Below are 13,588 nucleotides of genomic sequence, written 5' to 3'. Positions count from 1 at the left end.
GGCAGGGACGGGGACCGGGGACCGCGGCTGCCCTGGGCCGCCCGGCCGGGGGCCACGATAGACACACACCCCCCCCGCGCCAGGGCGGTGCCATGACAACGCGGGAGGAGGCGAGGCGAGGCGAGCCGGAAAGCGCGGCCCTCCCGACGCGTCCTCTCTGGCCGCAGGAGGATTTACTCTCTGTGGCGGCCGCTCGTTCCCCCAATGGGAGGCGGCGGCGGGCGGCATGGCCCGGCATGCACCGCGGCCCGCGCCTCACTTCCCGGCCGGGCCGCTAAGATGGCGACTCCCATGCACCGACTCATCGCTCGGAGACAGGCGTGAGTGTGGCGGATGGTCCCATAGGCAGGGGGGTCCCGTAGGCGAGCCGGAGCGAGGGGAGGCCCGCCGGGCAGCGCCCTGAGGCATCGTCTGGCGGGGAGAGGGCGGCTGCGGGCCCCGGGGGAGCGGGGCCGGGGCAGGAACAGGGGCGTCCCCCGCGAGTGGGTCCGGGGGCTTTCTGAGGGCACACATTCCCTTTCTCGGCGGTGCTCTGCATCCCAGGCAGAGTGCTGCTTGTCTGTAAGGATATTGCCCCAAAATACGGCCCGGTTAGTGACATGACTGTGGTGAAATGATGAGAGTGAAAGTGGCATTGTGGAAAAGGAGAGGAAGTCTTCAAAGTTTCGCTTTTGGTGTTAACGCTGGTTAGCAGCGTTTTGGGAGAAGGCTCCCTTACAGGTGTCGGCATGCCAGAGTTCTCGGTGAAGTGTGTAAGATCTTTTCATGCCGGCAGTTACCCGTCTTCATTGTAGACTTCAAACAGTCAGATTAAAAAATAAATTCTAGGTTCATGTCATGATCTATCTACAGAACTATAAAAGAAGGGGGAAAATGCCAAACAAGCAACATTTATTCAGATATAGATATTGCATTCAAGTAATCCTCTCAACACCAAAGGGATCTGATTGCCAAACACTGAAATGAGGAAAAGCCAACATTTTTGCTTGTTTCTGTTAAGTATGGCAAATACCTGTGTTCCACTCTCCTGTGTTACTTGCGTTGGCTTTTTTTGTTTGTTGTGTTGGGGTTTGTTTTTTGTTTGTTTTTCCTTCCTTAGAATAATTTATTTCTTGCATTTCAATTTTTGGAGCATGTTTTTTTTTTTTTGCCTGATCATAGGAGTTGGACAGAATATGGATGACTTCTGCATTCTCTTTCCTTTTTTATTTTTCAGTATGATTTCTTTTCTATTTTCTAATGAGAAGTAACTTGTGATTTCAAAGTACTCATGGAATGCTTGTTCTTTTAAGCTGGTATTTTATTATGAGTCAAGGATTGATTTCTTACGCTACTTTATATGTCTCAACGTGCTCGATGGGTATATGCTGAGTTGTACATCTGCCAGCCTTTGCTTCTAGGTTGTGGTTGTTGATCCTGGTTAAAAGTTTGCTTCAGTCTCGTGCTTTTCATTAGTAGTTAAAACTTGTTAGTGCTGATATGGTATTTATAGATCTGTAGTTGTTGAGCTGTTTTGATCTGTTTTCCTGGTAATTACTTATATTGCTTTTAGGGCTTGATCTTATCATTTTAGCTTGCATAGAATTGTCTGTCCTGGTCATGTGAGTACTACTAAAACCCTGGAAATACTGAGTTATTTTATTATTGCTTTAAACTCCCATTTTATTCCTGTGGAGACAGATCTGGGCTAGTTTGAGGTATAAAAACATTCACTTTTTAGTTATGTGTGTTGATGAAGAGGAGGGAGTATCCTTGTTCTGTTTATATGTAATTTGTGGCAGAGCCAGAAGTCCAAGCAAGACAACGCAAACCATTCAAAGATGTTGGGATTTTTTTGTTCATTACTAGATGTACTGCTTGCTGTTAAAGTTCAAGTTAATTGTGCGGCATAGGTTGCAAGTTTAATTAGTTTTCTAGTGCAGATTTAGGTTAGTATTTCTAAAGCCAGATTATGAAACCGAATACTCTTTGTATTGAAAAAGGGATAGATGTTCAGAACAAGATTCCCTTCAAGATGGCTAGAGTTGAAAGAGAAGCAATTCACACTTTGCCTTGAAAAGCAACACTCATTTTGAGAGAAAAATGCTCCCTAGTGGTCTGTCACTTCGTGCTCTCTGAATACTAAATGAACAGTCTAGGAGCCTCCTCCTAGTTAAGCCAAGGCTGTTGATTTCAGGTAATTTAGATGGGCTGACCTTGAAAAATTAGTAATTTGGTGTTTGGAAAAAAAAATGATAGGAGGTGGAAATAAGTTACAGTATTTGCAGTGAACTGCATGGGAGCTACAAAGTCCTTATTTCGGTCCTGGCTCTAAAACTAACTTGTGATTCTGACCTTGATTGAGTCACTTGACCACTGTATGAGTGTCCTTATTTGTAAAGGAGGAGGGTGTCTGTCCTAAGGAGGAGAAGATAGCAAAACACCTTTTGCAAAGCTTCTGAATAGTGGAGTAAGAGCTAGAATAGGAAAATATACATTTTCTCCCTTAACTGGCTTTTAATAATGGTCAAAGGATTTTACCACAGTGTGAAAACGGAAATGTGGATGTAAAATGCTCACTAAATCCTTCAGGTATTTGGATGGTGCAGAGTAGTAAGTGAAGTCTTGCTTGATTTACATTGCGTGAAGTGAGCAAGAATCTGGTTGGTCTTATGATAAACCTTCTGCCAGCCTTTAATGAATCTTATGAAAATGCAAATAAGCTACAACTAGGAGCATCTCTGTTTTGTTTGCTCAAAGTCCTAGGCTCTCTGTGAGAATTTGGCAGTTTGGTACTTGAATGTTTAATACTAGCATTTGGAAATGAGGCTGCCTGCTTTCTGCTAACAGTGTTCTAAAGATAATTATTTATCTGAAGCAAGCTAGAATCATATGCAGTTATTGGATGGTTACAAATTGTATGCAGTGTAATCATTCCCAGTAACTGTTGTACAATTATTATCCTATAGTGCTAAAAGCTGTGCCAATTAGGTTGATCAAAATGTGATTTTGGTGACAGGATTAATCTTTGTTTACTGACAGAGAATGGTCCTAGTAGCGTTTTTCAAAATGTTTAGACTGCTTACAATATCTAAAGGGGGTGGGATATCATGGAGTCTCAAGAGTACAGGAAGGTACAAGGCAGGCTCACCAGCACTAGTGTAAAACTAAAAATGGAATTCAGGTGCAGTTGATGAGTGTGGTGACAGTTATGTCAGTAGTTCAGCATTTGCTACTTTAGCAGAAGATGACTGAAGCTGAAGCTCTGGAATAGAGGAAAAAGTGTCTCCTTGTTCTCTTTCATAAATAGTTGATATGAGAATGTTTTAATAAATGAAAATATGTTTGCCTAAATTCTGTATGTATCTGATGTTACTGTTCTTGTCCTGATTTAAGATGTGATGTATAATAGCTAAAGCACCCACGAATGTCTGGTGTAATCATAACTACATACACTCTTTAGAATCTGTATGACAAAAAAAAAGGTTTTTTCAATAGGTAGAACAGGCTTGGAATCAGTCACTTAAGCAATTCTGCATTTTTCTAGGGAGGCAAACAAGCAGCATGTAAGATGTCAAAAATGTTTAGAGTTTGGACATTGGACGTATGAATGTACAGGGAAGAGAAAATACCTGCATAGACCTTCAAGGACAGCTCAATTAGCGAAAATTCTTAAAGAAAAAGAAAAGCGGTTATTACTGCAGCAAAGGTAAGATTGACAGAATGAAAATGTCTACTTTATTAATTAAAAGATAATTTTTATGTGGGTGGGAGAGATGGTGTCTTAGCCCATTTTCTGTTATCCTTTCTTCCAGACTGTGTGACGCTTGCTTAATATTAGAGCCATTTTGTGTGTTAGTGGAGTATGTGCATTTGGGTCCCACAAAATTAAAATGTTGTTCATTGACACCTGCTCATCTGAAATACAATTAAAACTTTTTTGGCCTGTCTGAAACAAAAAAGGGCACTAAGCTAAAGTTAAAACATTTGGAGCCTTTTTTTTTTTTTTGTAATGAAATGCTGTTTCCTGAATTGCTTGGTTGCATATGTTTGTGTGCTGGTACGAGCAGGTTGGTGTAAAAACTGTAAATGTATTCATAAAAAAAGAAGGAATTTTTTTGACTTCTGTTTAGGTTTGCTGTTAGACTGTGCAGTTGAAACCTGGTCTTCTATGTATGACCTGACAGGTCCTGAAAGATGGTGAATTGAAGGTGAAATTGCTTGTTGCTTAGCCATTGTGCTCGAGTCTATATATGGGGTAATTTTATATAGGAGTTACAGGCCTGTTCAGCGTCTGTCATGAATGGAGTTTTTTGAGCTGTAAGTCTAACAGTCCACAGTGTGAGGGGTACGTGCTGTGAAAAGTCATCTCAAGAAAGGAAGACTAAGTAATCCTTGGACGGGGAACAGTTTTTAATCCTGCTTAAATTGAGCTGGATTCATACTGGTTATATCATCATAAGTTCTCTGAAGCTCCTTAACTGTGCCATGGGGCACCCAGTTCCATAGGTGCCAATATTACACTTTCAAGGATGAAGCTTATTCTTCATGGAAAGAACAACTTTCTAGGGCACGCTTTTACTTACCGCATAGCTTGCTTTGGAAGGTTGTTTCTTGTCTGCAGAGAAGTTGGGTCTCCTACAGGTCTGCTTCAGAGTATTTGTACATCATCTTTAAAGATCTGATAATGAATTATTAACCAGAAGGCAAACATAGTCTAATAAGGTTAATATTTACTTTTTGACAACCACGTACAAGATTTTTCAGCATTAACTCATTTCAGCAGTTGTTCCAGGATCCTTCTGTTTGCCCAGTGTTGACCCCACAATTCTGATAGCCATTATGGAGGTTTTGCTTACTGGTGCCAGTAGAGCCTGCTGCTTGCCCATCCTAGAGTAGGGAGGAAAGGGGAGAAAATGCTTGTTCAATAACTTAGTGATGTTACTGCATTTAGCCAAACCCAGGATGCCTGAATCTTATTTATGGTTCTGAAGACGGTGTGGTGCCACAGGGAAGATGACCAAGTGACAGGAATGAGATCTGTTTGATCTGCGGGGGACTGACCCCTCTCAGCTGCGTAGTTCCCAGAGTTGTGAACTCTCTATACTCATCCAGACGGGAAACGCTAGAGGGAGACACAGACCCGTGCCTCTGGAGCCCGTGTTACTCGCTTGCTGAATTAGGTCCTGTCTTCTGAAAGATGCTTTGGGATCCAATTCTGTTTACTCACAACAAACCTGTGAAACACCTGGTTACCTATCGTAAGGGTATAAGGCCCTCATAATATAAATATTGACAGCATTCAGCAACACAGGAGGGATTATAACTTGGTTCAAAATTTGAAGATCAATGAATCTTCCTCTTGCCAACAGGAGATTGTGGGGTGTGTGGAAAACTCTTCTGTGTAAATACAATATTTTCATACCATATGTGTGAAAATAAAAAGAAGAAAAATCTTATTTTTTTCTGACAAACAAATGGCATCAAGAACCTTTATTAAAATACAATATAACTTACACCTAATGCTTTTTTCTTTTTACCCTTTTCTGGAGTTTTTATCAGCACATACTACTGTCTAATTTCGAAATGAAATATATTTGCAGTTTTTACTTTTATTGCTGTGTATTTAGGATGACTTCCAATAATAGATTTCAGTTGAGGAGAAAGTATCCTGGTTCATGAAAGAACGTACAACTTTAAGCACGTTGTAAGTATATGATGAGGGACTGCTTTAATCACACATGTACGTTCCAGGTTGAATTATGTGCTATGTATCTGCAGTGCATTGAGAAGAGCATGTGACTGGTACATTTGACTGAAAGCATTTTATTTTCTTTTCAAAATGTACAAAAAAAATCCAGAAGTAAAGACTGGTTTAAAAAAATCCTTTAGTGTTTTGCTAAAAGAAACTTTCTTCTGTGTTATTTACCACTAAAACTTTCTGGGAGTGTATGAATACATGGGAATCTGAAAGATAAATAGCTGGAAAGCATCAATATAAATAGATTGTTCTGTGTCTTTTTGTACTTGAAAGAAATGAATGGTGAAAGCTACATACTAATTCAATATTTTACCCTGTGTTTGAATTAGTTCAATTATTGCTAAATACGGTTATACAGAACTTTTTTTATATCCTTTTCTCCTGTGCCTTTCCCATCCCCCAAAATGTTGTTGTCTGTATAATATGAAGAAGAATAGAGTAAACCATACTTATCACGGAAAATTAGAGGTGAATTTCTGCTTTTTTTTTTTCTTTCCTGATTTGTAGGTATTGTTGTTTTTCTGGTTTGAATAGCGACTGAAAATAGATGCCAAAAGAACTTTGGGTGGTGTGGCACTCTGGTGGTGGGATACCGATTTTCTAATGTTAAACTGAGCTCCACTGTGCTCCTGTTTATTTAATTTTCTTATTGCATTAATCGAAGCCATTGTTTTTCCCCCCTTAATTAGTGCTGGAGAAAGTACTGCAGAAAGGAAGGCCAAGAAAAAAAGGTATGCGGGGAACAATGACAAATTGTGCAGCTGTGTCAGTGTGTGATCTTGCATGGGGTATGGCGGCAGGAAACTTGGAAGGGGCGTGTGGGGAAACTCAACATTACAAATACAGTTTTGATTTTACTGCTTTTAGGCTTTTACAGACATTTGTATGACAGATATTTGGAGAATTTCTACTCCTCCCTGTCCAAAAACTCTAAATTCTTTGTCCTCTGCTTTTCTCCCTACTGATTGTCCTATCTCTACGTGATCTTGATTTAATAATAAAAATCTTCCTATTTCTGCCTCAAAGTTTGCCAAGTGTATTTTAAACAATTGTGCAAGAATGGCATACTGTTTTCTAGCTCGTAATCACTCCAGCTACCCGTCTTGCTCTTCCGTTTCTTGTTTTCATTCCCTTCTGGTGGCAGTTGTCTCTCTCTCAAGCTTTGTGTAGAGAATGGAATGAAGCATCCAGAAAAAAAAAGCCAAAACCCAACCCCAAAACCAAACAAAAACCCCCAATCCAAGACCAAATAAACCTCCCCTCCCAGTACTAATTTAAGCCAAGAACCCTTTCTCTTCTGATGTCATTTCTACTCCACTTTGCAGTTACGTTTGCTTGGGAATTTGCTTCTGTTTTTATTAGCAAAATGCTTTCTGGAACAGCTGTAACCCTGTCTGTAATACTCCTGCTAATCATGTTCTGAGTTTTCCTGACGGGGGATACCTGTACAGTAGTAGCCTCATTATCTCTTCGCATTTAGTTGACTGTTCTCTGTCTCTGATTTTGTAAAAACAGTTTTTGGAAGATTTTTTTTTTTTAAAGACTAGGCCTTGTTCTTTGTGTGGCAGTCATTAAATAAGCCACAGCAGTTTTTTAAAACATGCCTTTATTTTAGGCTATCATATGGAATGTGGCTTTACTGGAATGCTTCTTGGTGAGTGTCTTAGTTCTACTATCAGAATATGTTTTAACAAAGGCTTCTCTCTCAGTAGCGTCCATTTATTGTTAGAGTTACTTAGGACTAATGAGATCATAAGTTAACTGATTTCTGAACAGTGTAGTTCAGACCTCTTCCCGCCTCAGCTTTCTCATGCGGCAGTCTCCTACTTGGCATAATGATTTTCAGAATATTTGAGCTCTAAACCAATGCAAAAATGCAAAGAGCAAAAGGATTTATGGGGGAGGGGGTGGTTTGGTCACTTTTTCCTTAGAATTTTAAAATTCTTCTAGGTTTGAATTGTTATCCTGGTTTTATGTAAGCAGCAAATCCATCAATGTAAATTCCTTTCCAGATAGTTTGCTATTTATACTTTTATTATGGTACAGGAAGAATTAAATGCAGAAAATTCAGCAAAGGGTTACCATTGAATATACTAGTTCCAGATTAAAAAAAAAAAAAAGCAAAAGTTAGGGTTCTGGCAGTAGTGAGCACTAACCTTTTGCATAGTGTATGTTTGTTTTGATATAAACAGTAATAAGTAAGCTACAGGCTTAACCAGAAAAACAGGAACAGGCAAAACAGCTGTTGTACAATAATTGTGACCTCAGGTGACACCGAGCTGTCTTCTGGGTGCATGTTGGCTCCAGCGTTCCCATGCGGCATGCTCTGGTTATTAACTGAAAGCCCGTTTTATGCTTGGATCACGGATAAATCTACCTGTCTGAAGGGTAGAATCATGCCTTAATTAACTTGTTTCTTCAGGCTTGCAGCTGTGATTGTGCCCAAAATTGTAGATTCAATTTAAGTAGCCTGTTTAAAATCAGCTGGGGTTGTTAGATGATTGCAATAGAATTAGAAGGGACAAAAAGGCTCAGAGAAGGGCAATAGCATGTGTTACAAAAGGCAGCAGTCATCCCACAGTTGGTGTGTAGAGATCATACGAGATATTAACACTTGCAAACTTGTTTTGAGGAGAATGAATGTTTGTCAGCTGGGGAAATTTTGTATCTGTACAGTGGTGTAGTAGACCCCAAAATCTTAGATCTACCAGTCTATAGTATTGGGATTGTCACATTACCTAATTAGGACAAGGTGAAGTAGGTGAATTTTACTTGCTCCCATCTCCATCCTCATTCTGTAACTGGCAACAGGCCACATCTTGCATCACCTGAAAACAAGTATCTGCTTGTTTCTTCTCTCATAGATCTAGCTATTGCTTCTGTCTAGGAGAGGCAGTATTAAGTGTTATATTCTGATGTTTGTGAGTGGATTTCAGATTATAACCTAAATATTGGAGGTCCATGGACTGCTTCTATGGATTCTATGACAGATGATTAGGAAGAGAAAGTTCAGAGTTATCATTCAGGTGATCCTCTGACTGATTCTTGTCCATATAAATGGCTCTGCACATCTAATGAAACTGTTCAGATTCAAACTACTAGTCCCATTTTTTTGTTTGTTTTCCTCATCCTAAAACTAGTTTTTCACAAACAGTAAGTCTGTATTTAATCAGCCCTTATGGATTTATCTTTAATAAACAGCCATTGTGGCTGCATGCACAGAGATAACAGATTACAGATACATTATAAAATCTTCAGTGGTTCACAGCTTAACACATGCATCCAGATTTGTCAGCTGATGTGACCATGGCTGATACCATGAAAAAACATTACTCTTTCTCTAATAGCCTTAACATAAGCATTTCCTGAGTTACTATATTTAACCAAACCCTCTGATAAAAACTACTACATTAATTTCCTAATGGAAAAAAGATTCTGCATTATTATGTCTAGCATTTTTGCGTGCTATTTGGTTGGCTTGGCGGGAAGGGAGGTGAATTAGTACCTTTACACTTTGATTGGAGAAAGATCTATGGGAGAACTTAATTGTACTTTCTTGGAATTCATATTGCCTTACTTAATCAGAGACCTTCATCTTGAGAACAACAGCCTCAGTGAGGGCTAAACATAGCAAAGTGGGTTTCTATATCCTCTGCAATTTTTTCTATGTTTGTAATTTTGTCTTTATCTTTGACTGTTTCCACTCCTCTTCCACCCTGAAAACAAGCATCCTGTAGTGGCAGGTAATTTGGGTTCTTTTGCCAGGAGTAATCTAAGAACAATTTCCGTTGAGTACAATTCTGACATTTGTGAAATCACTGATGAAACTTCCACTGACTCTTACATTGCCAAAATTCCACTCCTTATTACAGTGGTGTGCTAGGGAACTGATCTTTGTTAATTTTTCCCTGAGGTTTTAGTAGTACAGGACATTCATGCTTCTCCTGCAGCCTTGCTCTTCTATTTAGCCAAGTTAGAAAAGACACTCATCATTACTATGAACAAGATCCTTGCCAGCTTTCAAGATTAACCTTTTTCTGTAGTCCTGTTCTGGCTTACTTCATGTACATGGTGTCACTCTGCCATTGCTCAAATGACCAAAATGCATTTGCTCAGAATTAGAGGGGTGTGGGGTTCTCTTACATTGTCAGGCCTGGAAATTTTCAGACCAAATAATTGATCTGTGGGTTACAACACGGTGTAAAGAACAGTGTGTAATGAACACTGTCTCTGGCAGGCCTGTTCTCATCTGTGTATTTGTTTTCTTTCAGATCTAAAAGCGTGACCAGTTCCAGCAGCAGTAGCAGTGCCAGCTCGGCTAGTGATTCCTCATCCGACAGTGAAGATTCTTCTACCTCCTCTTCTTCTGATGACAGTGACAGCGATGAGAGCTCCTCGACTTCCTCATCTTCTCCATCCTCAAGTAGCACTTCCTCTTCTTCAGAGTTTGAATCGGATTCTAGTTCCTCCAGCAGTAGCAGCAGCAGCAGCACAGACAGTAGTTCTGATGATGAGCCACCAAAGAAAAAGAAGAAGAAATAGTGTGGTGCAGTGTAGAACTGTTGTTTAGTGAATGATAACACTCTTCAACGATGTTTTGAGCACATGGTTGCCAAACAGTTTACCTGGTCAACATTTCTACTGCTAAAACTTTCTAAATGTTTTGCATAGTTGTTCATAGGACATGAAAGGTATTCGATGGCACGTGAGGCTTACTGAAAGAGTATTTTTGTGGTTTATCCTTTTATGGAAAATTTTACTTTTTTAGTTCAAAAATCTATCATCAGATTTGTTTATATGAGCTAAGGTCCAGTAACCTGGATGTTTACATGCTGGAAAGCAAAAGCATTTTTGTTGCAGATCATGCTGTGCATCATATGCTACTCCTCTGTTTATGACAGCTTCACTTACATTGAGAAAATCCTCTAAACTATTAGAAGCAAAAGTTTTATACTGCTGGCTGTAGGGCACTGTCATTGTCGAAATTGAATGCACAACGTTGCACACAGAGGGCCTTCCATCTCACCGTTAACAAATGTATTATATGCTGCTGAGCTCTTTTTCTGATGGCTTTTCCTGATGCTTTCAGGTTGAGTCTTAACTGCAACATAAAACTTTAAATAGTGTTCATTTGTTAACGATCAGTATACTACTCGTACTGTACAGAGGCTTTAGTCTTTTCAACCCGCCTGTTTCCTTAGCTCATGTATTTGTAGTATCTTCTGGAGACACAGAGTGTCTCTTGCAGCAGCGTCTGGGTAAGAGCGAGCAGTGTACTGCGGAAGAATGATCACTGATGCTGCTTAGGGGTTTCATCTTTGTGCCTTTTTTTTGTAAATTAAATGTATCCTCGTGAGAGAAGGGCTTGAGTGGGTGTTTTTCAGAACTCCACTAGCTTTCCATACAGAATACGGTCAGTAAAACCAGAGAACTAGTAGTAATGAACAAAATGGGCACTGTTTTCAAGGAAATAGGAAAAAGGCTATTTTCACTGGTTGCTCAGTAAGAAAAGGAGTCACCTTTAGAGGTCCCAAAGGAAAGTGTTTCCCTTTTGATATTTTTTGCAAAAAATTGTTGTGTAATGCAAGATTACTGATCTGTTTTGTTGGGCATATGGTGACTGGCATTATAGTCTGCAGTATAATCAGTCCATTATTTTTATGTAATTCTGTGTACGTGTCTGTGAAAATCTGGCATGGGAGAAGCAAGTTAGTGCAAAAAAAACCCAAACAACAAAAGCAAAATCCAAGAGTACTGCAGAACAATTATTGCTGGTTGCACATTGAAAGTTATTTGTTCTTTTGGTGGATTGAAGCAGTTGGCATTAGTATTTTAATTTGTGATGCAGTCTCCTAAATTTCTTATCGTTGGAGTGCCCTTTTTTGGGGAGGGGCATCACATGTGGATGAATTCTTAAATATCTTGGTTTAGGTAAAATATAGTAACTAAACTATTTTTTATATTTTTATGGAGAAAGTAGTGCGTAGAATTACTTTTGAATAAACTGTGCTTATTTAAATGTTTGAAAATATGTATGTTGTGTGTTTTAGTCTGTAATCATTACTGTGTTTTACAGAACACTCTGCAGACTGTAAATAAAATTACCAGAAAATTGTTGAAGTTGTCTTGAGTGAATGTACCATTTAATGGGAAAAGTTAATAAATTATTAAACGGTAGTTGCTAAGTTCATGCTTACTGCAAATCCAAATGGAAGCGATACCGTAGTAGCAAAGTGTGGGTGTGGAAGCCCTTTGGAGTATTGAGGCTCAGGTACCTCTGCCACCCTTTTAAGACCATCTTGTACATTTGTTTCTTTAATGCTGCTGGTGTTTGTGTGTAGGTGGTTTTGTCGGAAGTGTGCATTGCTTTGCACAAATATGTTATTTCTCCCCATTAGGTTGTCTCTGCCAAGAAAAGAGATGTTTAAGACTGTTAGATGAGGACCAAGTACTAAAGCTCGTCAGCTCCGGGGGGCTGGTCTCTTCGGGCTTCTGTTCAGGTTTGGTGTCTTAAGTGCAGACAAATTGGGTCCCTTCACAAAGAGAGAAGGAAACACTTGTGTGTGTGTTGGGCACTGTCAGCAGCGGCTAGGGGATGGTAATGTAATTACAGATGATACTAAGGAGACCTTAATTTAACTTCTGGTCTGCTGTTGGCTCATGAGTGGAGGCTGGAAGAGGTGGCTTGCTGCTTTCACTGGGCTCTGGTACTGCCAGCTGCTGGTCACATCCCAGACCAACCATAACTGCCTCTGTCCTGAGATATTTATTTTTTTAAATGTTTGATTTCAAAGACAATATTTTTGTTGTGTTTTTTTTTTAATTGCCCTTTCTGTTGAATTTGTCACTACATGTTCTTGTTTTACAGAGTAAAACCCAGCAGCCTGTCAAGAGCCAGTTAACCTTTCCCTAGATCACATCCTGATTTCTTACTGCATGCTTTGATTCAAACTTTTTTCAACAGGAAAGGTATTTCTTTGATTACTGTCTTCCAAAGCTCTAGGTTATGTACAAAAGATCATTGATTTTAAAAAAAAAAAAAAGCCAACAAAAAAACCCCACTAACTAGAAATTATTATCTTTATTAAGCAGTTACATGAGACCTGCGTAGCTCTGAACAGCCTCAATTTTAATCCTTCCAATTAGAAGTAAAGCTGCCGTCGCTAATTGAAGGGAAGCAATTGCTGCAGTCTGGTAGAAAAACAGCCTCAGGAAAAGGCATCGCATTTCAAGGAGAACCACTGGAACCGATGGGAGAGCAGGAGGAGGGAGAGACAACCTGATCTTCTGGTCCAGGCCTTTATTAAATCAAACATCTGTCAGTCAGGAACAGGTTTTTGGGTGCCCTCAATGAAATTGCATTATACAGTCTCTTGTGGATTGATGGATTTATTTATTTATTTTTTAGGGAGGAGTCCTTAATAAATAGGACTTGCTATCAAGTGGATTTGATTTATAAAGAGACGATTCAACATACCTTAACCCCATGGGTTTAATTTGCTTTATGAATTATATTTACCCAAGCTCTGCTTTTAACCAGACACTGAGACATCAGCGGTGTCAGCGGCAGAGCTTCACAGCCTTGTGTTGTTAATTGAGATGGGGGGGGTGGTGGTGGTAATACCAAATGTGAGAATAGGTTTGACTTCTGGGATGGGGGTGTATCAGAACCATCACTGGCAGAACATAATTGTAGAAACATCATTGAAACATGATAGGAATGGGGTATTTTTATTATTCCCTGTTGCTTTCTGTTGTTTCCAGCAGAGCGTCACTTTCCCAGGGGCACTGCCCATAGAGCAGAGGGAGTTGTGGGTGCATTTGGGTTCCAGGTAGGTTGGGGATCCT

General features: G+C 39.8%; 1 protein-coding gene across 1 annotated transcript; it reads left to right on the top strand.

Moving 5' to 3' along the window:
* Nucleotides 1–226: 226 nt before the first annotated feature.
* Nucleotides 227–11,860, top strand: ZCCHC10 (zinc finger CCHC-type containing 10). Its single transcript, XM_054217481.1, has 4 exons — nt 227–320; nt 3,527–3,688; nt 6,430–6,471; nt 10,012–11,860. The coding sequence occupies exons 1-4, from the start codon at nt 280–282 to the stop codon at nt 10,280–10,282; spliced, it is 516 nt and encodes a 171-aa protein (XP_054073456.1). The 5' UTR covers nt 227–279; the 3' UTR covers nt 10,283–11,860.
* The last annotated feature ends 1,728 nt before the right edge of the window (nt 11,861–13,588 follow it).

Source organism: Rissa tridactyla, chromosome 11 (genome assembly GCF_028500815.1).
Source record: "Rissa tridactyla isolate bRisTri1 chromosome 11, bRisTri1.patW.cur.20221130, whole genome shotgun sequence".
Taxonomy (NCBI): Eukaryota; Metazoa; Chordata; class Aves; order Charadriiformes; family Laridae; genus Rissa; species Rissa tridactyla.
The sequence above is the reverse complement of the archived record's forward strand: the minus strand, read 5'-3'. Positions and strand labels throughout refer to the sequence as shown.